The sequence below is a fragment of the Alternaria triticimaculans genome, assembly GCF_023758025.1.
Source record: "Alternaria triticimaculans strain BMP 0046 chromosome Unknown scaffold_1, whole genome shotgun sequence".
Taxonomy (NCBI): Eukaryota; Fungi; Ascomycota; class Dothideomycetes; order Pleosporales; family Pleosporaceae; genus Alternaria; species Alternaria triticimaculans.
In genome coordinates, this window is record NW_026055958.1 from 3147540 (window position 1) to 3172330 (window position 24791).

Below are 24791 nucleotides of genomic sequence, written 5' to 3' on the forward strand. Positions count from 1 at the left end.
TGTATTCGATGTGCAGAGTGTTTGGTTCCTGGAAGCGCTGAGCTGATAAAATTCTCCCACGCCCTTCATACAGCCAGTTCGTGATACTTTCTCACGAGCCCGCCAATTACGATGTCAACACCAGTTTTCCAGTGGTCTTCCTGCTCTCGATGTCCTGGGTCGCACGCACAATCTCGCTCAATGGATACACGTCGTGAATCTTGACATTCAGTCCGTCCTTCTCGATGAAGTTCCACAGTTCCTTTGCCGCCGTCTGCAGTTCTTCGCGAGTGGCGATGTAGTTGAATAGCGTAGGGCGGACGAGCTTGACGTTCTTTGCTGACAAGCGACTAGACGATGTGTCAGCTACTTTCTCTCATGAATAGTACAAAAAAGACTCACGCAAGAGCGAAACCCTCAACTGGTCCCGATGCGTTTCCAAACGAGCACATCGTACCCTTCCTCCTCACGACAGACAACGAGCTGTCAAAGGTGGACTTGCCCACAGAGTCGAAGACTGCATGTACACCCTCGCCTCCAGTAGTCTCTAGGACTTTCTTCACGAAAACGTCTCGGTTGTCCTCGTGGTATTCCAGTAGCACCTCTGCGCCGTTCTGCTTTGCCAGATTCCTCTTCTCTTCTGTGCTAGCTGTAGCAATGACTCTTGCGCCGACAGCCTTGAGCAACTGGCAGAGCCATAGTCCTACACCGCCAGCTGCGGCGGTGACAAGAATCCAGTCGCCTTCCTTGACTTCGTAAGCATCACGGATCAGAGTAACGGCGGTTAGTGCCTGGAGAAGCGAAGCGGCGGCTGTCTTGGTGGAGATGGAATCAGGGAGCGGAATTGTGTAGTTCGCTGGTGCAGCGGTATACTCTGCGTACGCCGATTGACCCATGTAAGCTACGCGCGCACCCGGTTTGAGATCAGAAGGTGCGTTGGGTCCGACGGAAGCAACGGTTCCAGCGCCTTCCCGACCGAGAACATACGGGAATTGCGGTGGCTTGTATACACCGGAGCGGAAGTAGCTGGCGACAGTTTAGCATGACATCCTGGGTTCTGAGTAGACGTCCAAGGGTACTCACGTGTCGATGTAGTTGATGCCGATGAACTCGTTCTTGACCAGGACCTCGCCTTCCTTGGGCTCTGGAACCGGTACATCAGTCTTGTACTGCAAAACTTCTGTTCCACCGGTCTTCTCGATGTACACGGCCTTCATGGTCTTTGGGAGTGAAGACATGGTTCTGATGGTGGATGCTCTCGGAGCAATGTGTGAATTGATGGCTGCAAGTCGTGTTGTCGATCTGGAGAGTAGATTCGTCGAGCGCAAAGTGAGTGATGCCAGCGTCATGAATCACAAAAGATGGGCTGAGGGTCGGCTCAATTCAAGCAAGCTATTTCAAGAGAGGCATGCCCGTTGATGATAAATACCCGCGGATACGGCGTTAATTCCGAGTGATCTGCGAGCTGACAGCCCCGCTCCCCGCACACGTCATTATCGTCTCAGTTCGCGACTTCCTTTCGGACGCGGCAGTCGCAGTCGCTTCCCGTTTGTAATGAATTACTGCATCGGCCCCTATTAAAATGTACTTTGTAGGGCGCGCTAGCATTGTATTAACCCGGTAGGGCGTGTTCATTACAAAGCGACGTGTTCATAGATGCTACAAGTTAGCCAGGCGGGCATCGCCCGCCGTTAATCAGCCTGCTGGGCTGCACGCCATCTCTCAAGCATCTATGGTGTTCTTTCTCTTTCCTCACTTTGATCATGTGCATATTTGTGCACCTGGGTACCTTGCATCCTCCCCACTAGGTACGCCCAGGTAGAGAATACTCCTCTTGAATTGGGATAGGCTCTGGCAGAGCGAAGCATAGCCTGATTAGTATCGCGTCTGTAAACTATCACCTAGGTAGACTACGATGTCACTTTTACTGGCAACAGCAGTCTCTTGCTCTCTCTCTCTCTCTCTCTCTCGCTCTCCCCTTCGGAAGCCAAAACACGCGAGTCTACTTCCCACGTCTATGACTACCTGGGGATGTCTATCTCTCTATTGATTGAGCCACCTCGATCGTAGTCCACCCTTCAGGTCAAAATGGCAGAGACCTACGCAAGAACATGTGAGATCAGCAACAGAATCTAGGCATACCGTAAGCTCGCTACTGACCCGACTTCCATATCAATATACTACCGAAAGGACAGCCTGGAGCATTCTACGCGCCCTTCTCGATGACGACGAATTGTCCCACGGAGGCGCCGACGTAGTCTCAGACGACTCGGAACTGGCAGACGAAACAGGAGCCGGGAGGTTCTCAGGCTGCTCCGTAGGAGCAGCGGCAATATCTTTACTGGACGTTACCGCATACGTGACCTCAGCCCCGGTATGGAACCCCAATATGCCTGGCATTATCGGCATTCAAGTGCTTTCACTGATATCCAACTAGTATGACCTAGCAGTGGCTGAGCGTGGCAGTACATCGAAGGCTGTTATCAAGATGCCCTCCCATTAGAGCTCAGTGAAGACGTAGAAAGAAGACGGGAATCACGAATTATGCATATACGGCATGGAGATTTGGACTAGTTGCTCTACACGCCCCTTCCTAAAGCAGCATTGCGCTCGCGCGGAATGTTTGAAAAGCGGTGACCGAGCGCGCAGTGCAAACGGCCACACATTCTACTAGTCTCGCACAGTCTCCTCGCCCTTGACACTACATTGAACGATATTCATCGCCGTCCAACATCGCCTTCTTACACCGAATACCCGACGTTCGCTACCCGGTGCTATCATGCTGGTTCCTGAAACGCCTCAGTGTCAGCTCAAGGATGCCCTGGCGGTTCGTGAATGGGCGAGGACCATCTGCCCTGTCGAATTCGAGACACTGCCTGACCCGGACGATCTTGAGACCTATTTTCTGGAGATTGCTGAGACATCCACAATCTTGAAAGCTATCGCATTCACGAGCTTCGACCCATCTTGCACGGCCGCCGAGCGGTTCTGTCCTGGCACTGGAGAGATCACTGTGCTTGCATTCATTCAAGAGTCTTCGCTGATGGCCTGTCCGATCCGTGGTGAGCAAATTGGCGGCAAGTTCGACTTGCTCAAATGGCTCAAAGATTACGGCCCGACGTTCTTGGACGCGTTCGCTTCGTGTTCACTGGATGACCGTCAATGCCCCACCCCTGTCGAGATCGCGCTTGAGATAGAGGCGACCATCAGATACTACCTTGCGGCGAAAGGGGTGGTAAAGGCTCTACAATGCGATGGTCAGATGTTCAAATGGAACTTCGCACGCGCATGTCATCGCCAGCATCAGAGACTGTTGCAAGAGGGTAAGTCAGACATTAACTTTTCTTCTTCCCGATGGCACAATCATTGACCATAAATAGGCAATACCCCAGAAGAAGCTTCGGGCTCCGTCGAACAACGTATCACTGGACTTCATGAGTCATCGGAAATGTCCCAATATTTCAACGGCGCTCACGAGCGATCCGGCGAGGAAGCAAACGCAAACGACAGCAACACAACAAGCCGTGCCTTAAACGAGAACCAGCAGCGCAGCGCCCTCAACGATGATACCAACATCGCCAATCTACAACGCGAAATCAAGAAGTTGCGTGTAAGACAAAAGAAGACAATGCGTCTTGAGGACAAATTCGCTACCCTAGAGGTACGCTTGACTGCTTCAGAGAACAGAGAGAAGGCCATGAGTGACCGGCTTGATGCCATTACTCAGGAGCGGGATGACATGGAACAGCGGCACCAGACTCTTTGGAATGAATGTTTCTTCTTCAAGGCAGTCCAGGTAGATCGCACCAACACGGCTCTCGAAGCAGTGTTAGTTCTGTTCAACGACCTTACTCTACTCGAAGGTGAGGCTGAAAGGCTGACAACTGAGCACGAAAAGCTTAAGAAAGAGAACAGCGGCCTGGTAGGCAAGTTGCAGACCATGATCGAGTTTGCTATGAAGTCAAAAAAAGCCACAGTTCTGCATAGGATCGCGAATGAGTCAGCTATGGCTCACATCAAGAAGCTAGAGGAGAAGGTCGAAGAGCTGGAGACACAGATGAGAAAGCAAGAGACTTTGGTCAAGCAAGAAGAGTTTGAGAAACGCCGCATCGCTATGGACTCGGCTCATTGAGCCTGGCGATTGCCATATGCCACAGCTTTGTGTTTTGAGGGTGGCACAGAAAGTCGGAGTAATGCTTGCTGCAGATGACGTCTTCTTCTGTACAAGGATAGCGGTCTGGCTTACTCAATGTTTGGAAGGTGCCATCGCAACGTGGAAAGTGCGACAAGAAGGGGATATTATCGCAATGGCAAGGAATAGATGCGCGGAATGTAGAAGAAAGCGTTGTTGGATCGCACAGTAGGCAATCGACTTGCCCAAGAACCAAAGCTCGAGGGTTCTAAAGACCACTTACCGATAGGGCTGCAAAACACGCTCATGTTTCCACAACAAGTAAATCAGAATTCTGTCACAATCCCCAGATCTGATGCTAGAGTGAGGTATCCTCTCTCACTTTTCGCGTAGCTGTATGAAGTGGGGTTGTCCACTGCTTCCCTCTCATCGCTCCTCCCTCAATCGCTTCCACTGGCGCGCCTCGGTGAGGCCACTAACCACTTTTGGCATCTCCAGTCGTTATATCACGATGAAGATGAGCCCACTTTGGGCGCGAGCTTCTACAGCTTCGTTTTTCCCTGCGAGGACTATCGTAGGAACACGCTCACTCCTTCTAATTACACACAGCAACACCATGGCGCCCACCGGACTCACCTTCAAGGACGTTCAGACATGGGCACTCCGCGACTTCCCTGAACAATTCAGACAGCTTCCCGATGCGAAAGCGTTCCATGTACAGTTCAACATCGTCCGTGGGTACAACCACGACAACGACTTCAAGAGCCTTGTGATAGGCAGCACCCGCACCAAGACCGGAAAACCAGCCGACGTACTCGCGTGGCTAGCAGGCAGCCGTATACAGCTCGGATACATCGGTAAGAACCGGAAAGGGGAGCAACAAATTCGTCACATGGTCTTCGCCGAAGAGAACATCTCGTGGTGGAGGTTCAAGTTCCCGTTCAGTGTCATCCTGCCGACCCAAGGCGGAACAGAAATTGCTTGTTTCAACGCCATGTTACGTTACTACTTCCTCGCCAATGGTTGGAGCAAAGGCGTGATCGACGACTCGGATGTCTTCCACAGATTCGTATCTAGATTTCCTCACGCTTGTCGGGCTATTGCAAACGCGATTACGCAGAGACCAGAACCGGTTCCGACCCCATCCGTTACGGTCTTCCCACCAGGAGCTGGTAGTGTGCTGGCCGCACCAGCAAACTACCAGTGTATGTCTAAAATCAGCCATCAATAAGTTCCGAGTAACTAACAGTCGAGCTCAGCACCTTATCCCGAGAGGCCTCCCTACCTTTTCGAGCAAATCGCGAACGACCCACTCCCAAGCCGATCATATACTGTGCTCAGCAGCCCGTCGCCCAGTCCGCCGCTAATCGATAATCCCACAACGACCCAAATACTACGCTCCCAAGTTGAGCTACAGACCCAACTTGGACATCCACAGCCAGTCCACTCTTGTGGAGACCAGATCGTGGCACTCGATGAAGCGAACGATGCCGACGAGCGAGACGGCTCTGGACTGCGAAATAAGCTTTTCGATCTCAACATCCGGCTTATGATCGCGGAAGGTCTCGCTCGGGATGCTGAGATCGCAGCGCGGACAGCTCAGGAAGAAGCACAACTCTGGAGGAAAAGGTATGAAGAAGCCGAGTCATACAGAATCAAATATGAGGAGATGAGGAGCCACTTTGGACTGCCGGAGTAGGATGAACTCAGAGCGTGAAGGTCGAGGGTCAGACGTGAGACTGAAAGGATGAGGGTTGTGGATGGAGGTGTCGCGCAACGTGCCAGCGATAGGGGAGGACTGATAAACATCTCGGTTGTAGCAGCGGCGGAGGGCGGATGATTGATGCGGGAGGCAGCACTATGTGATGAGAATCTAAGGGCAATGCTGAGCGACCTTATCGCATGGGCGTAGCGCCACATGATTTCTGCTTTTGCGAGTACATCGCTCTCTTGTATAAACTGTTACTGGTGCTGTTTCACGGAAAGAAGGTTAGAGTTTTCCAGGGTCCATTCACATGCATGGGTCTTGAAAGAATGGGCGCCCCGCTTACGTCGCGGACGCGTTCCCACGCGGACGCAGCGTGAACCAAGTTCGCGCACCGCCGCTACGTCATCGCTCACATCGCAATCAAGCGCAAGCCCACAAACATCTACCTCGCGCAGAATCCCCCCCTCACATGATCGATGCGCATATACGTATTTTACTACTCTTCCATCCCTAGAGTATATTCTAGACCTATTTGAGGCTCTTTTCGGCATGGGCGCGTTACTTTCTTCCATCCTTGCGCCTATCGCCCTACCGCTGGGCTCATTCTTGGCCATTCCTATGCTATCCTCATGGTCGACAGGCCTAAACCTCATCTTCCTCTCGGTCGCATGGACGACAATCGCCGCATCATATTCTCCTCTTCAACTTGAGCTAGTTGCGCCCCTAGTAATTCGGCTATCTCTCTACATCATACCCAGCCTGATCTTCTTGCTATTCGATATTGGGTTACCAAGTCTAGCAATCGAGTTCAAATCTCAGGGACAATGGGGTATTCCAAATAATCAAAAGGGTGGCGCACGCGCAGTGAGAAGAGTGATTGCGTGGAGCTGTGCAAATGTGTTGCTCAGTGTGGCGTTGCAAGCGGGTATTGAGTTCTTGATCACAGACGTACTGCAGATGAGGAGTCTGCTCCTCATCAAAGGCAGTCGATGGGGATTGAATCACCTACCAAACCCATGGACGATGGTCAAACATGGTATTATCGGACTGTTGTCTCGTAACGTAAGATACCATGATTGCGTTGCCTAACAAAGATGTACTAACAGACATGTCGTAGGTTCTGCAATATTATATCCACACACATCTGCTGCACTCTCCGACCGGCGGTGCACTCTCGGACTTGCATCAGAACTGGCACCACAGCATCAAGATCCCCTATTCCTTTGCCGCAAACTACGACCACCCCATCTGCCACCTCCTGCATCGCTTCCTACCTCTATACCTTCCAGCAATTGCTCTACGGATGCATATCCTCACTTACTTGATCCTGATCGCTATCTTCAGTCTAGAAGAGACCTTCGTGTACTCTGGGTACAATGTCCTACCCTCAACCATCATGCTGCGAGGCATGGCACGACGCGCCGATGCGCACATGATGAGTGAAGGAGAGGGTAATTACGGATGCATGGGTGTTTTGGACTGGTGCCACGGGACAACAATTGGTAAAGATGTCGTCGAGGACCTGAAAGCGGAGATGGAGAAGCACAACGTGGAGGAGAAGGCGGGGAAAGCTATAGATGGCGCGGGGGAAGCGGCGAACGGACTGGCGGGGAAGTTTGGCAAGGCTAGGAAAGGAAGGGGAAAGAAGTAAGTAGGTCAAGCGGCGAGCCTAGGGTCATGTAACGAGGTCTGCGTACGTATGGCATTGGCGCAATTGGTTCGGTGGTAGTGTCCTTGGTTAGCGGTCGCTTCTGATACCCTCACGTCTGGTCGCTGGGAGTTCGTGGGCAGTCGGCGCAGTATCGGTCGAAGAATGTAACGTCTGTATCTCTATTCCTTGCATCAGTACTCGATTACCACCCAGTATGTACTGCGCCAATTGAACGCCCAACTATGACATCACGCAAGCGGAGACCAAATGTTCACTTTTGGACCGTCTCAGATTCGCTCGCTTCATATAAAGTCTTATGGTAAATGCCTTGTCGGAATCCTCCATGAAAAAAATTGGCTGCCGTGCCGCTGCGAGTCTTGTTTCTCGCTAGTACAGCCGCAGTATGCCGAAGTCGTCTTTCATCCCATGCACTGAACGCCGAATGCCCGATCGTTATCCGTCGCTTAGAAGACCATCTGGTGAGGCCTGTCGGAGCTACGGAGGCTGAAGCTGGCACCGAGGTAGTCGGCGAGGTGAGCCTCCTTCTTGATGGTGGCCAGGAGAGCCTTGTCGACGGCCTTCTGGTCCTCGACGCGGTCCTTGGAGGTCTCCTTCTTCTGTGGCTTTTGTCAGTATTGTCGCATTGTACTTCCATTGTGTGTACGTACCTCGGGCTTCTCGCCCTGCTTGAAGAAAGCATCCTCACCCGGCTTGTGGGCGGCCTTGTCCTTGGTGAAGTAGCCGTCCTGGCTGCACTTCTCCACAACCTTCTCGTCTACGCCGCTCAGGTCGACGCTGGTAGAGGTAGCGATGACATATCGGGCGTTTACGCGGCGAAGGGGAACACCGTTGACTTTGAAGGGACCGGTAACAAGGAGGACACCCTGGGAAAGGTGCTTGAGGACGACGACGCGCTTGCCGCGGAAGCGACCAGCAAGGAGGATGACGACGGTACCGGGCTGGAGAGACTGGCGGACCTTCGCAGGGCGGACAGACTTGCGGGCCTTGAGTCGCAGTTAGCGGAGCTCCAATTGATGTCTTGATTCTTGTCCTTGCACCCAAACACCCGCCGCATGCTGTCGCAGTGAATGCACCCAGCACCCCTGCAGTCCTTCTCTTCCGTGCAAACCATCGTCTATCGCGAACGTACCTTCTTGGGGACAGCAACGTCCTCAGCAGGGTAGTACTTGCTGGCCTTCTGCGAGTGGTGCGGTATCGACCTCTCCCCCTTGGAGAACTTCTGGGTGGTGGGCTTCGTGTCCTCTTGTTTGGCCGCCATTTCGTTTCGCTGTGGTCGTTAGTGCTGGTCGGTGGTGTTGGCGATGGAATCGATTTTCGTGAATTCGAGTGTGTGCCAAGCTGTCCAATCGATACGCGCGACCGGGCCGAGAGTTGTTCCGTTGGTTACGTAATCCGCGTGGAGCTTGCAGCTTGCGGCGATGCTCGCGGTACCGCCGCTGAACATCACTGCCCCAACACCGACACACACCGCAGCCATGTCTATCCAACCGCTCATCACCTTCAAGGCCGGCCAGTGTGAGCTGACTGTAAGCGTCGCGGGAACTGACAATCCAGATCGTACACTAACAATAGCCACAGCGCGGAGAAGGCAACCAGCAGACAGTCAAGCCAGTACCGACACCAGGCTATGTCTACCTGTACCAAGGAGAAGATGGTTTGTTTGCAACCTACTCAGCCGCTTCCTCAACTTACATATGCAGAATTCGTGCACTTTTGCTGGCGACCACGCGACCGCTCGCTCGACCAGTCGGACCTCGACCTCATCATGATCCCCGGTGACGGCTCCTTCCAACCCTACACCGGCAAGGACTCCATCGATGACCCCGAGAACATCAAGTCGCCCACCGACGGCCGCATCTTCGTCCTCAAGTTCAGCTCGAGCTCACAACGCTATCTCTTCTGGTTGCAATCAAAGTCGCAGCACCCGCGCGGCGCGAGCTGGTTCAGCGAGCGCGACCTCAAGATCGGACAGGTCATTGACTTGCTGCTGACGGGCGAGGAGATTGATGTACAGGCTGAACTTGCAGGTATCTCGAGCTCATCCAACAATGACGAGGATGAGACCATGGAAGACGTAGAGCCATCTAGCCGAAACCGCCACGGTAGCACCGGAGGCGCAGGTGCTGGTGCCACAGGCGGTGATATCCGAGATGAAGGCGAAGAGTCCCGAGAAGGGGGTGCCGATGGTGGTCGAGCGTAGGTTCCATCTATTTGTATCGCATTCGGCGTCGCGGCGCAGTCTACCTTTCCGGACAGAATCGAGCTGCTGTGAAAATTACCAACGGCTCTATACAAAACTATAAAGATATCCTGTCACGGTACGGCGTTTTGGGAGAGGCATAAGACCATCCAAACATGGCGATTGGCACTGGCTGCTCATGTACAACAATAGAAAATAAGCATCATGCTACGTCTTCCACTGGCCACGCCGCGGCGCTCGTTTCGCGTTTTTGCTTTTGCCTATCCTCTTGAACATCTCGCTAACGCGTCGACAGAGCCGGATCAGGTGATGTCTCTGCCATTGTGCAAGACTTCATGAACTCGCTCAAAGGCGGCAATGCAGGCGGCAGCTCACAACAACAAAGAGGATCAGAACCGTTCGCTAGCCTTACCGAGTTCCTCTGGCCTACGCATACTCTCTCAACCGTTGAGAACGCTTCCGACGAGACCATCGACGCACTGTGTGCGCAACTACCGACAATTCCTTTCCTCCTAGAAGCCGAAGTCGAAGACATCGATCAAATCGACCCCAACTCCGAGACCGCGCAGATGGCCATACAGACATTAGGTCGGGACGAGAAAATTGAGGTTCTGAGCAGGATCCTGCGGGCACCCCAGCTGAGGGGAGCATTGGGCAGTCTGAACGAGGCGCTAAGGACCGGTGCTCTACCGACTGTCAGCCAGGCACTGAACATTGATGTCGAAAACGGAGGCTATATGAGAGGTGGAGGCATGCCACTTGGTGGCGGAGATGCAGTTAAGGCATTTCTGGAGGGTGTCAAGAAGACAGTAGAAAAGGAAAAGAAGAGCGGCGATGACATGGACACCAGCTAGATAGCCAAGCGGCTGTAGCGATTTGGAGATGCTTTGGCACGGAATGACGACCGACACACGAATGATGCACATATAGACGACAATGACCAATGGCCCGAGCACTGCATGGCAAGGGTAGGATAATCGAATTATTCTCGCTCTCATCAGTATTTTTCAAATCCTCTTCTTAGAGGTTCGCCTCCCATCCAGGAGGACCTCCAAAGTGTACAGAGTCAGTCCACGGCTCTAGCCTTTCCACACATTGATACCCATGATCGACTTTCGTTCGTCTCACTTCCAATCGGAAAATGGTTATCAGCCAAATCTTTCCATAATTGCAGCTACTCCACTTAAGTGCTCAATATCCTCAACTTTGTCTGCTGGATGTTGTTCGCGATAATGCTTCATCCACGCATCGCGTTGATCCTCATACTGCGGTTGCGAGTAGCACCCCTTGCAAGGTACCCTCAGTCCAGGGAGATAGCGAGGAAAGTGGTAAGCGCAGAAGTTGGGGTCTACGTTACTGTTGAGATGTTAGCCATCGGACCGTGGAAAGAGAGGGACGAGACGCAGTGGTGACAGGGTACTGACCTATCGTCAACTTCTGGGTCGGCAGGCGTGAAGAACGTAGAGGATGAGGGCGTATAGGCGGAGATAGGTGCATCGATTAGGGTGCCGGTGGTGGAGAAAGTGGGTGAAGGCTGACTCAGAGTTGGGGATGTTGAAGACATTGACACCGGGGAAGTAGGATGGCTCTGCATATAACCTGATTCCGCACCCACCGCCTCTAGTCCTGTACCCGGCGCCGTGAAGCGGAATGCTGGAGTACCGCTCCGGCCCTGTTGCTGTTGTTGTGCTTGACTGCCCAGCACCGCCGCTCTCAGCGGAGAAGGGTGAGCCTGTGATTCACGAGCACGCTGTGAAGGCAAATCTTGGACATCGGTTCTCCGCGCTGGTGGACCAGTTGACGAGGGCGCCATAGCAGACACAACGGAACTTGAGCGCGACAGATCCGGTGCATTTCCGCGGTTGCTGGGGATGCGGCGGCCCGTAGCGATAGCATGGGGACACGGTGTTGTGCAGATCGTTTTGTGGTGTCCGCAAGCATAAACTTGGAGGAGTTTGTGACACATTCTGGGCGACCGGTAAGGTTCTGTTAGAATGATCGGGGGGCTCTTGGTGTATGAGTTGGTGGGTAACTCAGGATCAAAGTTGGATGACGAGAGTAAGTGAATGTCAGAGCGGCGTGGACGTGAGTCAACACAAAATCGGAGGCGGTGATGTGTCGCAAAGAGCTGATGAAAGTGGCGACTCAATCACTCACAAGCGGTATGTGAGCGTTGGTTCAGCTTATTCACGCACTAGCATTCGTTTGCCTGTCTGCGCGTTTGTCAATATAAAAACAACATTGTACATTGAGGAAGATACGACTTCGAAGGACAGGGCAGGGCAGGTCAGAACTTTGGGTTCTATGCTAGAAGCTATATCAACATTGCAAAATCATGAATGACCAGTGTAACGACAACCGCTTCTCCATGCCGCAAACACCGCGCCATCAAACTCCATGCCACCGAATGCTCGAAGAAACAATACACTTCCTGAGGTGTCAATCCACTAGTAACTCCGTCCGAACAAGATCCACTGCTTGGCGGGAGTCTGACAGTCGGGGTTGATGCACTTGGTCTTGCCAGGCTCAATACCCTCGGGCTGCTCAAAAGGAATGCACAAACTCTTTGCACCCATGGCAGGAGCCTGCTTATCTTCCGCAACGCCATCGCCCAACGCACTCCGTGCGCTCTTCGCCTTCACCTCATCTTCGCACTTGTCGCCCTCACAGTGGGGAACCAGGACAACGTTCTTGCCGTTCAAGGTAGGGACAAAGTCATCCCAGTTGGTAAGCTGGATGCGGTGGTCCCGGTATGCCTTGTCAGCCTTGTTGAACATGTCTTCCTGGATCTGCTCGAGTAACTTGGGGACTTCTTGTGCGATGCTGTCGACATTGATGGTACCACGTGCGGCGTCCTTGTCATCGATGTCGCGACGAGATGTGGTGACAATACCCTTCTCAGCATCCTTGGGGCCGAATTCGATTCGCAGAGGAATACCCTTCAACTCCCAGTCGTTGAACTTCCAGCCGGGAGAGTAGCCCTCACGGTAGTCGGTCTCAACGCGAACACCAGCCTCGGTAAGATCGTCATGAATCTTCTTGACCTTGCTGTAAAGGTCCTCCTTAGCCTCAGCAGACATCCTGGTTTCGTTAGCATTGCCATAGTTGAGTCATCAGTGATAAACGTACTTGGCGGTGACTCCCACAGGAATGACAACAACTTGGATCTCAGCCACTCTGGGAGGAATGACGAGACCTCGGTTGTCTCCGTGAGTCAGAATCATGACACCGATCGAACGTGTAGTCAGACCCCATGAGTTCTGCCACACGTGGACGTGTTCCGACTTTCCAGCTTCCTTGGCGGTGGGGTCCTCGACTGTGATGTTGAACATCTTTGAGAAATGTTGACCGAGAGCATGGGATGTTGCAGCCTGAATACCGCGACCAGTAGCGGGAATGAAACCTTCGACGGTGGTAGTGTAGTCGGCTCCGGGGAACTTCTCGTTGACAGTCTTCGTTCCCTTCACGACCGGAACGGCAAGCAGCTTCTGGTACACATCAGAGTACCAGTCCAGGATCTGGAGAACCTCATCGCTCGCTTCCTTCTGGGTAAGATGTGCGGTGTGGCCTTCTTGCCAGAGGAACTCGCGCGATCGGATGAAGGGCATGGGATCTGGACATAGATTAGACACTGCGGAAGAAAACAATAGGTCAGTACTAACGCTTGAACTCCCACCGAACGACGTTGTTCCACTGGTTCAGCTTCAGGGGAAGATCGCGATGCGACTGGATCTTGCGCGCGAAGTAGGGGTACATGGCTGTTTCGGAAGTAGGGCGCACAGCGACGGGCTTCTCCAGGTCAGATTTTCCGCCCTTGGTCACCCACGCGACCTCGGCGGCGAAACCCTCCACATGCTCCTTCTCTCGCTCCAAGTTATCAGCGCTGATGAAAATGGGGAAGTATGCGTTTCGGACTTTCAAAGTCTTGATCTGGCTGTCGAACCACGACTTGATGTTCTCCCAGATGGCGTACGAGGAGGGCTCGAGGATGTAGCATCCGGCTACGTCGTAGTAGGAGATCATCTGCCCCTTTGTAATGACCTGTTGGTACCAGTCTCCCAGGTCGACCTCCTTTGCGACATCGATACCAATCAACGCTGAACCTTCGATCTGTGGCTTGATTAGTATCGCGCATGGTGTCGGATGTTCGGTGTCGCCGCATAGACCTACCTTCTTCTTCTGTTGCTGGGGCTTCTTCGCGGCTTTCTGAGGGTTACCATCCTTTTTACTCTTCTTGGTCTCAGAGATGGAAAGATCCTTCATCTTGCCATCGGCAGCTGTGGCTTCAGCCATGTTGGGAAGGTGCTATACAAAGCTGTCAGCGTCTCGCAAGAGATATCTTCACGAGTACTAATGGATGAAAAGGTAGTGAAATCGCGGTCGTATAGATATTCTAGCCAAACCCATTTGTAAACAGGGTGAGTTGGTGGGGCAGGCGGGGTATCAAGACGCGACTTGGGACTACTTACGTGCAATTGAGTTATGGCAAGTTAAAGAGACGGTGGGGAACCCAAACAATATAAGGCGAGAGCACTCTAGAGTCACGTAAAGCTAAGACAGAGTCGGCTCGTTGCAGTCTCGTGTGAGTCGACAGCCAAATGTGTGGAGGGCCGAGTCATCGGCGCAGGGGTCCAGACTAGCGCGATTCACGGGCGGAGCTACCATTCGCCGTCGCCGACGCGGGCGGGCATTGCTGGAGATTTTCTGGACCGCGTAGAGGCAGCAACAACGAAGCAGAACAGCTATCACCCGACACAATGGCAGGAATCTTCGAGCAGTCACGTAGCGGAGGAACTCTGTGTAAGCCGCCGAAGCTAACAAGACCGCCGCAAAAAGCTAACACGTGCAGTCCTCGGCGGCCAGAAAATCAGCGGCCAGGACATTCGCGACCAAAACGTCCTCGCGACCCAAGCGATCTCGAATGTCGTCAAGTCGTCCTTTGGACCCTCGGGTCTTGACAAGATGATGGTCGACGACATCGGTGACGTTACCGTAACCAACGACGGCGCTACCATCCTCAGTTTGCTGGATATCGAGCACCCCGCAGGCAAAATCCTCGTCGACCTGGCCCAACAACAAGACAAGGAAGTCGGAGATGGCACAACCTCCGTCGTCATAATAGCGGCCGAGCTGCTGCGGAGAGCGAACGAGCTCATGAAGAACAAAATCCACCCCACCACCATCATCACAGGCTACAGGCTGGCGCTGAGGGAGGCGGTCAAGTACATGAACGAGAACATCAGCACCAAGGTCGATGCGCTCGGTCGGGACTCGCTAGTCAACATCGCGAAGACGTCCATGTCCAGCAAGATCATCGGCTCCGACTCCGACTTCTTCGCCAACATGGTGGTAGACGGCATGACTGCTGTCAAGATGACAAACAACAAGGGCGAGGTCAAATACCCTGTAAAGGCTGTCAACATCCTCAAGGCACACGGTCAAAGCGCGACTCAGTCGATACTGGTCAAGGGCTACGCTCTCAACTGCACGGTCGCCTCGCAAGCCATGAAGACGCGCATCACCGACGCCAAGATTGCCTGCTTGGACATCAACTTGCAGAAGGAGCGCATGAAGTTGGGTGTTCACATCACCATCGACGACCCGGAGCAGCTAGAGAAGATCCGAGAGCGCGAAGCTGGCATTGTCACCGAGCGCATTGAGATGATCTTGAAGGCTGGCGCCAACGTCATCATGACTACAAAGGGTATCGACGACCTCTGCCTCAAGCACTTCGTTGAGAAGGGTGCCATGGCTGTGCGAAGGTGTAAGAAGGAGGATCTGCGAAGGATAGCGAAGGCGACCGGTGCAACCTTGGTCAGCACCCTTTCTGATCTGAACGGTGACGAGAAGTTTGAGGCAGCAAACCTTGGCCATGCTGAGGAGGTTTCGCAAGAGCGCATTTCCGATGACGAGTGCATTCTGGTCAAGGGCACCAAGGCTTTCTCATCCGCATCCATCATCCTGCGAGGTGCGAACGACTACGCTCTGGACGAGATGGAGCGATCAGTACACGACTCATTATCAGCCGTGAAGCGAACCCTCGAGAGCGGCCGCATCGTCCCTGGTGGAGGTGCCGTTGAAACTGCGTTGCACATCTACTTGGAAGAGTGGGCAACGTCAGTGGTAAGTCACTCCAATCCTTGCATGTCTACAACGTGACTAACGATAAATCTAGGGCTCTCGGGAACAGTTGGCCATTGCTGCTTTTGCGCAGTCTCTGCTTGCTATTCCTAAGACACTTGCCATCAACGCGGCCAAGGATGCTACCGAGCTCGTCGCCAACCTCCGATCACGGCACGCTCTTTCACAGCGGACAGTGAACCCTTCAGACCCTTCGTCGCAAGACGCAAAGCAGCTGGCCAAGTCGAAGAACTACAAGAACTACGGTCTGGACCTGTCAAACGGTAAAGTGCACGACTGCCTAAAGGCCGGTGTACTGGAACCCAGCATGAGCAAAGTCAAGCAATTGAAGTCAGCAGTGGAGGCGTGTGTTGCGATTATGCGTATCGATACCCTGATCAAGCTGGATCCAGAGGAGCAAGGTGGAGGTGGTGACGATGGCCATGGACATTAGATGTCCTGGCGTCAAGAGGAGATAGACCCGACTGAAAAGATAACGACAGCGTAATGAAGGCTCCAAGCCCACGTGCAAGATACTCCTCTATTATCCCCACTCTGTTCCAAGCCACCCTAAGGACCCCCAACCGAAATCTGCTTGCCGCGGCACTGACTCATTAAAGCTTTTGGGGGCCAAATGTGACCATCGTGTAGGGCTTTCGGACCGACTAGCACCTGTTCTCAAAGCTATGTAGGCAACCAAAGCTTGCAGGCCTCGATTTGCACCAAACACCAAAAGACTCCCAACGATACGATCGTGCACAAGCTCATCACTTGCAGCTGTCATTTGGGACATGAGAAGGCTTGTTAATTATTGCGCCTCAAACCCTACCTCGGCAGTTCACGGCCACGATGGGGATCTACATGCGACTCTGCCGCGTCGCACAACACATGGCTTTCCGGTGAGATTATCTGGCGACCAAGACATCCGACGTGCCTGGTGTTCATATTAAAGAGGTAAAGCGCACGGTGGTGATGGCTGCAAGCGGCTTGTTTACAGCCTATCGCGGCGCTACACAAGCGAGGCGGATTGTTTCTTTCTTCTTCAGCTCGCTACCCCATGCTAGCTACACATCCGTTGTCCCTGCAGCGGTCACCATTGCGTCTAGCGTCAAGACGAACACCTTGTGGAAATACTGAACAACTGTGCTTGAGATGATGCAGTAACGGAAAGAATGAGCAGGAAAAGCGTAGGTGTGGTGCAAGTATTGCAGCAATCCTGCATGTACAACAAGCACGTCCAACCGAACGCTTTCATGGAACCCAAATGCACAAATTCTCAGCTGATCAGCCTTCAATACGCTCTCCTCGTATGTGTGGCCGCAGCCGGCAAGCCCCAGCGGGTCGCTGCACGCCTTACGGCGCAATGTCTTTCTCATTGTACGTAGCTCAACGTACCTAGGTATGAGTACTTAGCTTATAGGGCCCTGCTCTTTCCTTAAGGGTGCTTTCTGTTCCTCGTTTTGTAATTTCTCGGGTCTGAAACGTCATGGCATATACCAGGCTTTCTTCGTTGCTGGTCGTTCTCTTTTCCGCAAAGTATGGGAGCACTGCTATGATACGGGCACCGACGCCTGCTGTCACGCCCGCCCCTGCTGCAACAGCTGTAGCACTGGCTGTTAGGGATGTTACTACCCTTGGATATATTTCCACGGGCATGTATGGCTCGAGTACACTGTGTAAGATTGATTACCTACATGGCTGCTCGATTGTTGCTAAGAAGTCTTAGATGACACCATCACCGCAAATAACGAGGGTCATGTCATCGCAACATCAGGTAGCCTTTACAAGATCTGTGCGCCAGAATCTCTTTGCGAGTTCTTTTCTTGTGAGAGCGATTACGTTGTGTATCCGACTACATCAGTCTTCTGGTGCGTTCTGGCTCCTGGTCGCCTGGATATTGTATACTAACATGGCATCGCAGTGGAGGCTCAAACTTAACTTGCAGCTACTGGGAGCTGGCAACAGATATCAATGACCCTTCACCATTGACCAACTACTGGTGCGATGCTAAGACGGAAACGGGAGGAAGGATCTTAGTAACCACCCCAGACCAAGGTATGCAATCTGTCTAACCTTGATGAAGCATTGACTGACAACACACTTCCAAGATTCATCAACCTCCCCTAACACTGGCTCATCCTCGAATACCCCAATCTCTCTGTCCTTCACTCCACTCTCACGTACCGCTTCCGGTCGTCCCTCAGATGCACCACTTGACCTTACACCTTCCTCCGGTAACGAAGATTCCAACGACTCCAACAACTCCAACGAATCCAACAATTCCAACAATTCCAAGAAGTCAACTCCAGTAGGCGCAATCGCCGGTGGAGTAATCGGCGGCGTCGCTCTTCTAGCCGCTGTAGTTCTCGGAGTCTTCTTCCTTCTTCGCCGCAAGAAGAAGCAACAGAACAATACCACCGTCAACAACAACATGCAGCAGCCACCCACCGCACCTCAAGCTCCACCAGCCGGTGTCCAGTACTACCACGAGCAGAAGCCCGTCCCTCAGCAACACATGCAACAGATGCCGTCTCCACCGCCTCAACACCAACAGCACTACGGTCAGTACGATCCGAACGCACAGCAACCCGCGCAACATTTCTATGACCCCAATGCTCAGTCTGCGTATGCTACGCAGCAGGGTGGCTATGCGATGCCGGAGAAAATATCAGGTGCTGTGAATCCTGTGCAGGCGAACCCGCACTATTCGGACGGGCCAGTGAGCCCTGTACCGCAGTACTCCCCAGCTATGTCGCCGCCAGTTCCAGCCACCATTAATGAGTTGCCGAGTGGGAGGATGTGAGTACAGTAGTGTTGCATTCGGTCGTGGATGATATGGCCATCGTCCTGGAAAGCAGTTCATGTCTTTGTGCTGTCTTGCACAGTCTGATACTGCGTGCCGTACAGTGGATGGAGAGATGGATGTACATTTGAAGTGCAGTACAACTCTAGGTACAACTCTAGTGTTGATGAATTATACCCCCCCTGTTATATGACCCACCAAGTTTAAGACGTTCTACGAGATGTCCGTTAATTTGCAGGTTCTGCGTTCGTCAGAACTTTCATCAAGGCTTCCCGCAATATCCTTTATGATATCCCCAAGCTAACTTTTGATGGTCCTTGCCGCAATAGTACGCCTCGCCGCATCCAGCACACTTGGATTTGGCACCTGGTGCTCCACAGTGACCACACCATTTCTCCGTCGCTCTATTCATCCACCTCTTTTTCGTCCTCATCGCCACTTCCCATAGCCAATCGTCTACAGGTGTACCACTGATCGCTAGAGTGCGGTCGCTCTTGCTAGGATCTGCACCCTTAGCCAACATACTGAAACGCAGGGCAAACTCCTCGGGGGTATCCAGAGCGAACAGCTGCTTTCCCTTCGGCCCAGGTCCGCGTCCTATATCGCCGAACTGCATGGATGAGAGATCGAAGAAGGATTGAACCGTGTCGCTATCGAGCGGAGAGAAACCTACGACGGCATGCAGCAGTTGTGGCTGATGCCCACTAACATACATTGCGCCCTCCGGGAGTACGCAGATAGCAGTGGTGAACTTTGGGTCACGGAAGGACTCCTCGACAATGACACGTCTACTGACTGTTGTCGTATAAGACATGCCTGGCTGCTTACCATTGGGCGCATGTCTTACTCTCAACTTTGTATCTTCAGAAAACAATGCAAAGAAGATTTGAAGCAGACTGATCGCCTGGTAGCAGCCATCGTGGTTGCGTGCTTGGTGGAACAACGTCTCCAGTTGCTCGTTGGAGAGTGCGCTATCCTTGCGTTTGTTCGGGGGTAGGAATTCCGTGGGCAGGTCTGGGGCATCGGGATCGTTAGCCTGCTGCTGATCCAATACGATCCACGTAGACGCGTTGTTGTTCCAGCCTTGGTCGATGGGACTGCTAAGTTTGACAGTCTTCGGTTGCGAACCTGGGAAAGCGACTTCCCTCAGTTTGGTGTGTCGAAGCCGAGGTTCCGTAGTGTTCCGTTCATAGTTGAGTAAGACAGCAATGTCGTATAGATCCAGCACATCCTCGGAGTCCATCATGGTTGCCGGGCGGGCGCTCTGCACTATCCTGCTTGCGTGAAATTGAGATGGCGGGGCGCATCATCCCGCTGGGAGCGTGACGCGCTAAGCAAGCATCTTCCTATTTTCGGCGTAGCGCGGAACGCGTGCCTGCGTGATGTCACTCGTCGCGTGTCTGGAAGCCGCGAACTGGAGGAAACGGTATAGCGATTACCATCATATCCTGGAGGCTGAATCGCTGACACGTCCTCCAAACGACCGTGATTGAGTCGCAGTGACTATTTATAAGGTCACGATACAAGAGTACGGGAACGAAGCAACAGCCCTGGAGATTTGAAATGTGTTGAGATTCCTTGGAGAGACTCTAATCAGCCTGGATCATCCCTCTCCATTCTCTGACTGCAATCGCCATGCTCTGCCTAGACCCAGCTCAACGCGCATCGTAATTTAGGCCGTTCTTACCAACCAACCATGATAGCCGTCTTCCCTCGGGCAAGGAAAAACCGAGCAGGTTTGCAGACTACACTGCAATGAAAACAAACATATTGGGAAATCTGGCATCAACATAAACCCCAGGGTGTTTAGTTATTTCCTTGTAAGAGGCGAAATCACGAAAGAGCTGAAGAGAGGAAGAAGGGATTTTGAAGGTGACCAGTAATTTTGGAAGGCATGAAGGTAAGAGCTACTCTAATCGTATGAGTAGTTCTCGAGGCCCCCCTCGCCAGCCCTCTGTAATAGTCGTTTCTTCTTCCAACCCATCTGAACTCGCTTCACCAACTTTTAGTCTCGCACGCAAACTTCTTAGCTATGAATCGCTTTTCCCCGCAAACTCTAGCCTGAAGAATGGTTAGCATCCCCCAGGTAAGCTGTGATCAGACTCGTCCACTTACAGTAGCACAGGGCAGAAGTCAGTGCCTACTCAACGCGGAGCTTCTTCTCTACCGAATGCCCGTCAGTGTCGACGCTGAGCGCTCGCTTCTTGGAATTCTCAGAGAGCACGTTCTCCGAGGACTCAGGAAGAACTTCAGCCGAATGCTCCTCTTTGGAGTAATTGTCACCGTGATCCTTGACTACATTCGCGTTCAGGACATCGGCAGTATCTGCACGCGTGACTTCGGGAATGGCACCATCTCCAGTACAATCATCATCTCTGGCCATCATATGCTTTAGCTCTTTGACAAGGATCTGGAATCCGTTGCCAAAGCCGACATCGACGAACTCCTCTTTCTTGCCGCAGTAAACGAAAACGAAACCCACCACAGCTTTGAGCGGCTCACTGAATGGGTTTAACGTTTTTCTCTTGGACATCTTACTGAAGAAGGAGTTGCCGATGAAGCCTTCCTGTCCTACGTTCTTACTAAAGAGTCCATTGAAATTCACGTTGCTTCTGAAGTACAAGTGTGGCTTCGCTGTGCCGCCACAGATGACCCATAGTTCGCGCTCCCCGCGACGCACGAGTCCGTGAGTAGATCCGACGCTGAGTTCGTGTTTGCCCTTAGAGTTGCGACGGAAGCTGAATGTATCCGGCAAGGGAAGCTTGGCAATGGCATACGGGCACTGCTCTTGAAGCATGTCGAGCAACTGCTCTTTGGTGTAACGTGGGCAACTAGGCATCTTTTCCTGGTAGCTGCGATTGCTGTCAGTATCTTGTCGATCAGAGGGAAGAACAGACTCAGCTTACTGGTGTGGTTGACTGTACGTTTCAGCAAGCGGGGGTGCTGTTGGCGAAAGAAGGAAGGAGATATGGTACTGAGAGAGAATATATGAGGCAGCTTTCTATGAAGTCTAGTCACAAAACCTCATTCTCGAGGCCCCGGAGTTACCTAGCGTCATTATCACCTTGAGGTGAGAGGGTAAGTGTGTGTCACCCCTTGGAGTAAGACAGGTGTCTTACCGACTTTTGAGCGCCACATACACTCAAGATAGGGAAGTGAGGCATATGTAAGGTCTTCACGAGAACTCATGGCTGTTTCGTAGGAACGACTAAACACCACGAGTGATGCGTAGGTATCCGGCCGTCCATTTACTGTTGTACAACAGGAGTATATGTTCTTGTATTCGCATACAACCACTGTTGGCGATGTGTTGGACGTATAGAACCTCGCGACTTACATCACGGTCCATGCTTCGTCTCCCTGATCGAGAAGAACATCATGAGCAGAAGCGGAGCTTTTATACCCATGAAATGAGACGAACAATCAAATGGTATATCTCCCAAAGCTAAAGTACATGACGAATGATTCAACAAGCAAACTAAAGCCGCGCCATGTTCCCTCTCTTCCGCATGCTCTTCGCCTTCCCTTCGACAGCACCCACCTCATCGCCATCCAACTCCTTTCTATCAAACACTGCATCCTCCCAAAGCTTCTCACCGACCAGATCCGCCAGCGCCAAAACCCTCGTCTGAACTGTCGCTCCATCGCGCCGATTCTTGCCTTCTCTTCGCGAAGCACTAATGCGCTCAGCGAAGCGCCATAAGGCGCCATCGGCAATGATGCCGCCGTTCGACCCTCTTTGCGGAGTCCACTCCTCTGCTAATCTGATAGTAGCGGGCGTCTTGTCTTTGGACTTGGTAACAAGAATCATGCCTTCTTCCTGGAAGCGCGTGTACGCATTCTTCAGTGTTTCTTTATTTACAGCCTCGAAGTAGGAAAGATCGCCTTGGTGGTACAGAGTCTTGCCGAGGACTTGTGCGCGATCTTGGACTTTCTTGAGGTCGAGCCAGGAGGATGGAGATGGAGATGTAGCATTGGAGGATGACAGGGGAGGTGTGAGCATCATCAGACTGATAGCGCCGAGCCATGCAGCCTCGATGAACGGCCAAATGAGGAAACAGTAGAAGTCATAGTTTTCGCGCCCTTGGGTCCGTTCAGCAGGTGATAATTCGACGAAATCCACGGTTTCTTCGCCGAGCTCGGTTTTTGACCGTGACATCGTGATGACACCGTCTTTTTCTAGTCCTTCGAGTGTCTTGGCGAGATTGGTATCGAGACCTTCGGTGGGGAAGATAAACTCTCCCCGGAAGAGCTGCGAGAGGAAGTGCACCTGTGCGCGCAGGTCGCCGTAAGACATGCGTTGATACTCTGGGCCGCCGCCCTGCTTTACATGCGTGTATAGTGCTGCGCTGACCAGGCTTTGTAGGATGAAGAGATGAATGGTCATGTTTCTGTAGAAGGAGAGTTGGAACCTATCGACGGCGTAAAATGTGTCTTCTGGTAATCCGGGGACTAGGCCAACAAGTCCAGGTCCCAGAACTTCTAAAGCGCGGTCGACAACAACACTAGTGGGGAGGTTCCCAAAGTGTGCTACACGGCCACCTTGAGCCCTGACACGGTCGCTAAGCCATTCGACTCGGCGGATGAGTTCTGATTTGCCCACACCACGACCTCTCAATGTCAATAAGACGGTACCGACGAGAGCAGTGGGCATCACGACCGAGACGTCGTTGATCTCTGACAAAACTTTGTAACCCAGTGTGCGGAGGAGGCGGAGTCGGTCTTCTTTGGTATCGAGTTGCTGGGGAAGCTTAGAGAAGCGTTCGCGTTGCTGATTGATGAAGGATTTGAGTGACCATGGCTCGTGAAATCGGACGTCTACGCGACCGAGTTTAAGGGAGAGGACGCTGGAAGCGGACAGGAAGTCCATGAGGTTTTCTTTGGGTTTGGGTTGACCGAGGAGTTCGCTAATGTATGAGCTGCGATGTGTTAGTTTTCCCTCTGGGACCAAGCTGATCGAAAGACTTACTCGACCTCAATGACCTTATCGTACTGCGTCGATACCGGGCAAATGATCGCGTCCTCCACCCTGCCGCTCGCGATACTATCAAGCATGTAACTCAGTATGCCGAACTTGGGCGGTAGAAGCTTGCCTGTACGACTCCTCCCTCCTTCTACGAAGCACTCCAAATTATATCCACATTGCAGCAGGGTATCGATGTAGGATTGTACAAGTGTAATGTACAGCTGATCGTCCCCGAAGCTCCTTCGTATCCACATAGCGCCGGCATGTTGTAGGAAGGACCCGACGACTGGGAAGTTGAGGTTGTCCCCAGCCACGACTGTTGGCAGAGCAAGTCCGAGTCGGTAGCAGATGATTTGTAGCGAGACGTAGTCTACGTGCGAGCGGTGACACGGAAGGAAGATGATGGAGTGCTTGTCTTTCGCTGCCTTCTCGGCGACAGCGCGCAGGCGTAGCACTTCCTCGCTCGAGACGTGGACGCCCTGGTGGTATGCTCTTGTCAAGAGTTGTGTAGCGAAATAGTATGCACCTCTTATGAAGCCTTTGCTTTCCATCTTGCAGATCATGGAATCCGTCCAGCCCTCGCTGACTTGCATAAGCGATTCCTCAATTTGCACCCTCCTCTTTGCCTTTTTATCTTTCTCGCCGACACCAACCCCATGCATCGCATCCTCGCCCAAAAGCCCTTCTTTCGCCTCAACCTCTACCCTCTTGTTCGCCAACTCGCGCACTTTGGCGACGAGCATTGGGTTGCTCAACACCCTCGCCTTCATATCCTCGCTAAAGCCCGGGTAGAACTCTGGCTGCCCAATGTGATCGTCGAAAGACCTCCATCCTGTCCCTGAGAAGTGTAGCGAGACTTCGCGAATGAAATCGAGCGGCGAGGATCGGAAGCGCGCGAAGCTGTGTATAAGGCCGCGGTCGGGCGATTCGTTGTAGCCGGCTGCGTGCAGGTAGACATTGTCGTCGGCTGTGATGCTGAGATCGGGAGCTTGTTCGGGGCTGGAGGGGCGCGCGGTGGAGGACTTCCGGTCCTCGTCTGAGGAGGCCATGCTGATTGGAATGCGGATGTGGGATATGCAAGGAGCGTCTCCTTAGGGAAAGGGTGCGGCGGAAAGCGCGTATCGCATGGGAAGGACGCGTTTAGGAATCGATCTCGGGAGATGGAGTTTTTCGGGTGTTTTGATTTCGTGTCAGTCCACGTTGGCACTGTT

The 24791-nt window shown here is 52.7% G+C and overlaps 12 protein-coding genes across 12 annotated transcripts; 6 read left to right on the plus strand and 6 right to left on the minus strand.

Annotated features, from left to right (window-relative positions):
* Positions 1–106: 106 nt before the first annotated feature.
* Positions 107–1217, minus strand: J4E78_001044 (uncharacterized protein; the record flags this gene model as incomplete). The annotated part of the gene is made up of 3 exons (XM_049361705.1): positions 107–329; positions 382–1005; positions 1063–1217. The coding sequence occupies 3 exons, from the start codon at positions 1215–1217 to the stop codon at positions 107–109; spliced, it is 1002 nt and encodes a 333-aa protein (XP_049226988.1).
* Positions 1218–2758: 1541 nt separating this feature from the next.
* Positions 2759–4111, plus strand: J4E78_001045 (uncharacterized protein; the record flags this gene model as incomplete). Its single annotated transcript, XM_049361706.1, has 2 exons — positions 2759–3302; positions 3360–4111. 2 exons carry the CDS (start codon positions 2759–2761, stop codon positions 4109–4111), a joined length of 1296 nt encoding a protein of 431 aa, XP_049226989.1.
* A 616-nt stretch (positions 4112–4727) lies between these two features.
* Positions 4728–5810, plus strand: J4E78_001046 (uncharacterized protein; the record flags this gene model as incomplete). The annotated part of the gene is made up of 2 exons (XM_049361707.1): positions 4728–5316; positions 5554–5810. The coding sequence occupies 2 exons, from the start codon at positions 4728–4730 to the stop codon at positions 5808–5810; spliced, it is 846 nt and encodes a 281-aa protein (XP_049226990.1).
* Positions 5811–6368: 558 nt separating this feature from the next.
* J4E78_001047 (uncharacterized protein) lies at positions 6369–7470 on the plus strand (the record flags this gene model as incomplete). The annotated part of the gene is made up of 2 exons (XM_049361708.1): positions 6369–6881; positions 6937–7470. 2 exons carry the CDS (start codon positions 6369–6371, stop codon positions 7468–7470), a joined length of 1047 nt encoding a protein of 348 aa, XP_049226991.1.
* A 464-nt stretch (positions 7471–7934) lies between these two features.
* J4E78_001048 (uncharacterized protein) lies at positions 7935–8749 on the minus strand (the record flags this gene model as incomplete). The annotated part of the gene is made up of 3 exons (XM_049361709.1): positions 7935–8087; positions 8139–8474; positions 8621–8749. 3 exons carry the CDS (start codon positions 8747–8749, stop codon positions 7935–7937), a joined length of 618 nt encoding a protein of 205 aa, XP_049226992.1.
* A 217-nt stretch (positions 8750–8966) lies between these two features.
* Positions 8967–10545, plus strand: J4E78_001049 (uncharacterized protein; the record flags this gene model as incomplete). The annotated part of the gene is made up of 4 exons (XM_049361710.1): positions 8967–9017; positions 9070–9145; positions 9192–9687; positions 9987–10545. 4 exons carry the CDS (start codon positions 8967–8969, stop codon positions 10543–10545), a joined length of 1182 nt encoding a protein of 393 aa, XP_049226993.1.
* Positions 10546–12138: 1593 nt separating this feature from the next.
* On the minus strand, positions 12139–13984 carry J4E78_001050 (uncharacterized protein; the record flags this gene model as incomplete). Its single annotated transcript, XM_049361711.1, has 4 exons — positions 12139–12772; positions 12821–13304; positions 13354–13801; positions 13862–13984. The coding sequence occupies 4 exons, from the start codon at positions 13982–13984 to the stop codon at positions 12139–12141; spliced, it is 1689 nt and encodes a 562-aa protein (XP_049226994.1).
* Positions 13985–14448: 464 nt separating this feature from the next.
* On the plus strand, positions 14449–16265 carry CCT1 (T-complex protein 1 subunit alpha; the record flags this gene model as incomplete). Its single annotated transcript, XM_049361712.1, has 3 exons — positions 14449–14491; positions 14541–15814; positions 15867–16265. The coding sequence occupies 3 exons, from the start codon at positions 14449–14451 to the stop codon at positions 16263–16265; spliced, it is 1716 nt and encodes a 571-aa protein (XP_049226995.1).
* A 1204-nt stretch (positions 16266–17469) lies between these two features.
* Positions 17470–18614, plus strand: J4E78_001052 (uncharacterized protein; the record flags this gene model as incomplete). Its single annotated transcript, XM_049361713.1, has 4 exons — positions 17470–17478; positions 17590–17603; positions 17757–17866; positions 18016–18614. The coding sequence occupies 4 exons, from the start codon at positions 17470–17472 to the stop codon at positions 18612–18614; spliced, it is 732 nt and encodes a 243-aa protein (XP_049226996.1).
* Positions 18615–19018: 404 nt separating this feature from the next.
* Positions 19019–19860, minus strand: J4E78_001053 (uncharacterized protein; the record flags this gene model as incomplete). The annotated part of the gene is made up of 2 exons (XM_049361714.1): positions 19019–19070; positions 19136–19860. 2 exons carry the CDS (start codon positions 19858–19860, stop codon positions 19019–19021), a joined length of 777 nt encoding a protein of 258 aa, XP_049226997.1.
* Positions 19861–20754: 894 nt separating this feature from the next.
* On the minus strand, positions 20755–21453 carry J4E78_001054 (uncharacterized protein; the record flags this gene model as incomplete). Its single annotated transcript, XM_049361715.1, has 1 exon — positions 20755–21453. One exon carries the CDS (start codon positions 21451–21453, stop codon positions 20755–20757), a length of 699 nt encoding a protein of 232 aa, XP_049226998.1.
* Positions 21454–22092: 639 nt separating this feature from the next.
* Positions 22093–24629, minus strand: J4E78_001055 (uncharacterized protein; the record flags this gene model as incomplete). The annotated part of the gene is made up of 2 exons (XM_049361716.1): positions 22093–23533; positions 23584–24629. The coding sequence occupies 2 exons, from the start codon at positions 24627–24629 to the stop codon at positions 22093–22095; spliced, it is 2487 nt and encodes an 828-aa protein (XP_049226999.1).
* Positions 24630–24791: the final 162 nt, after the last annotated feature.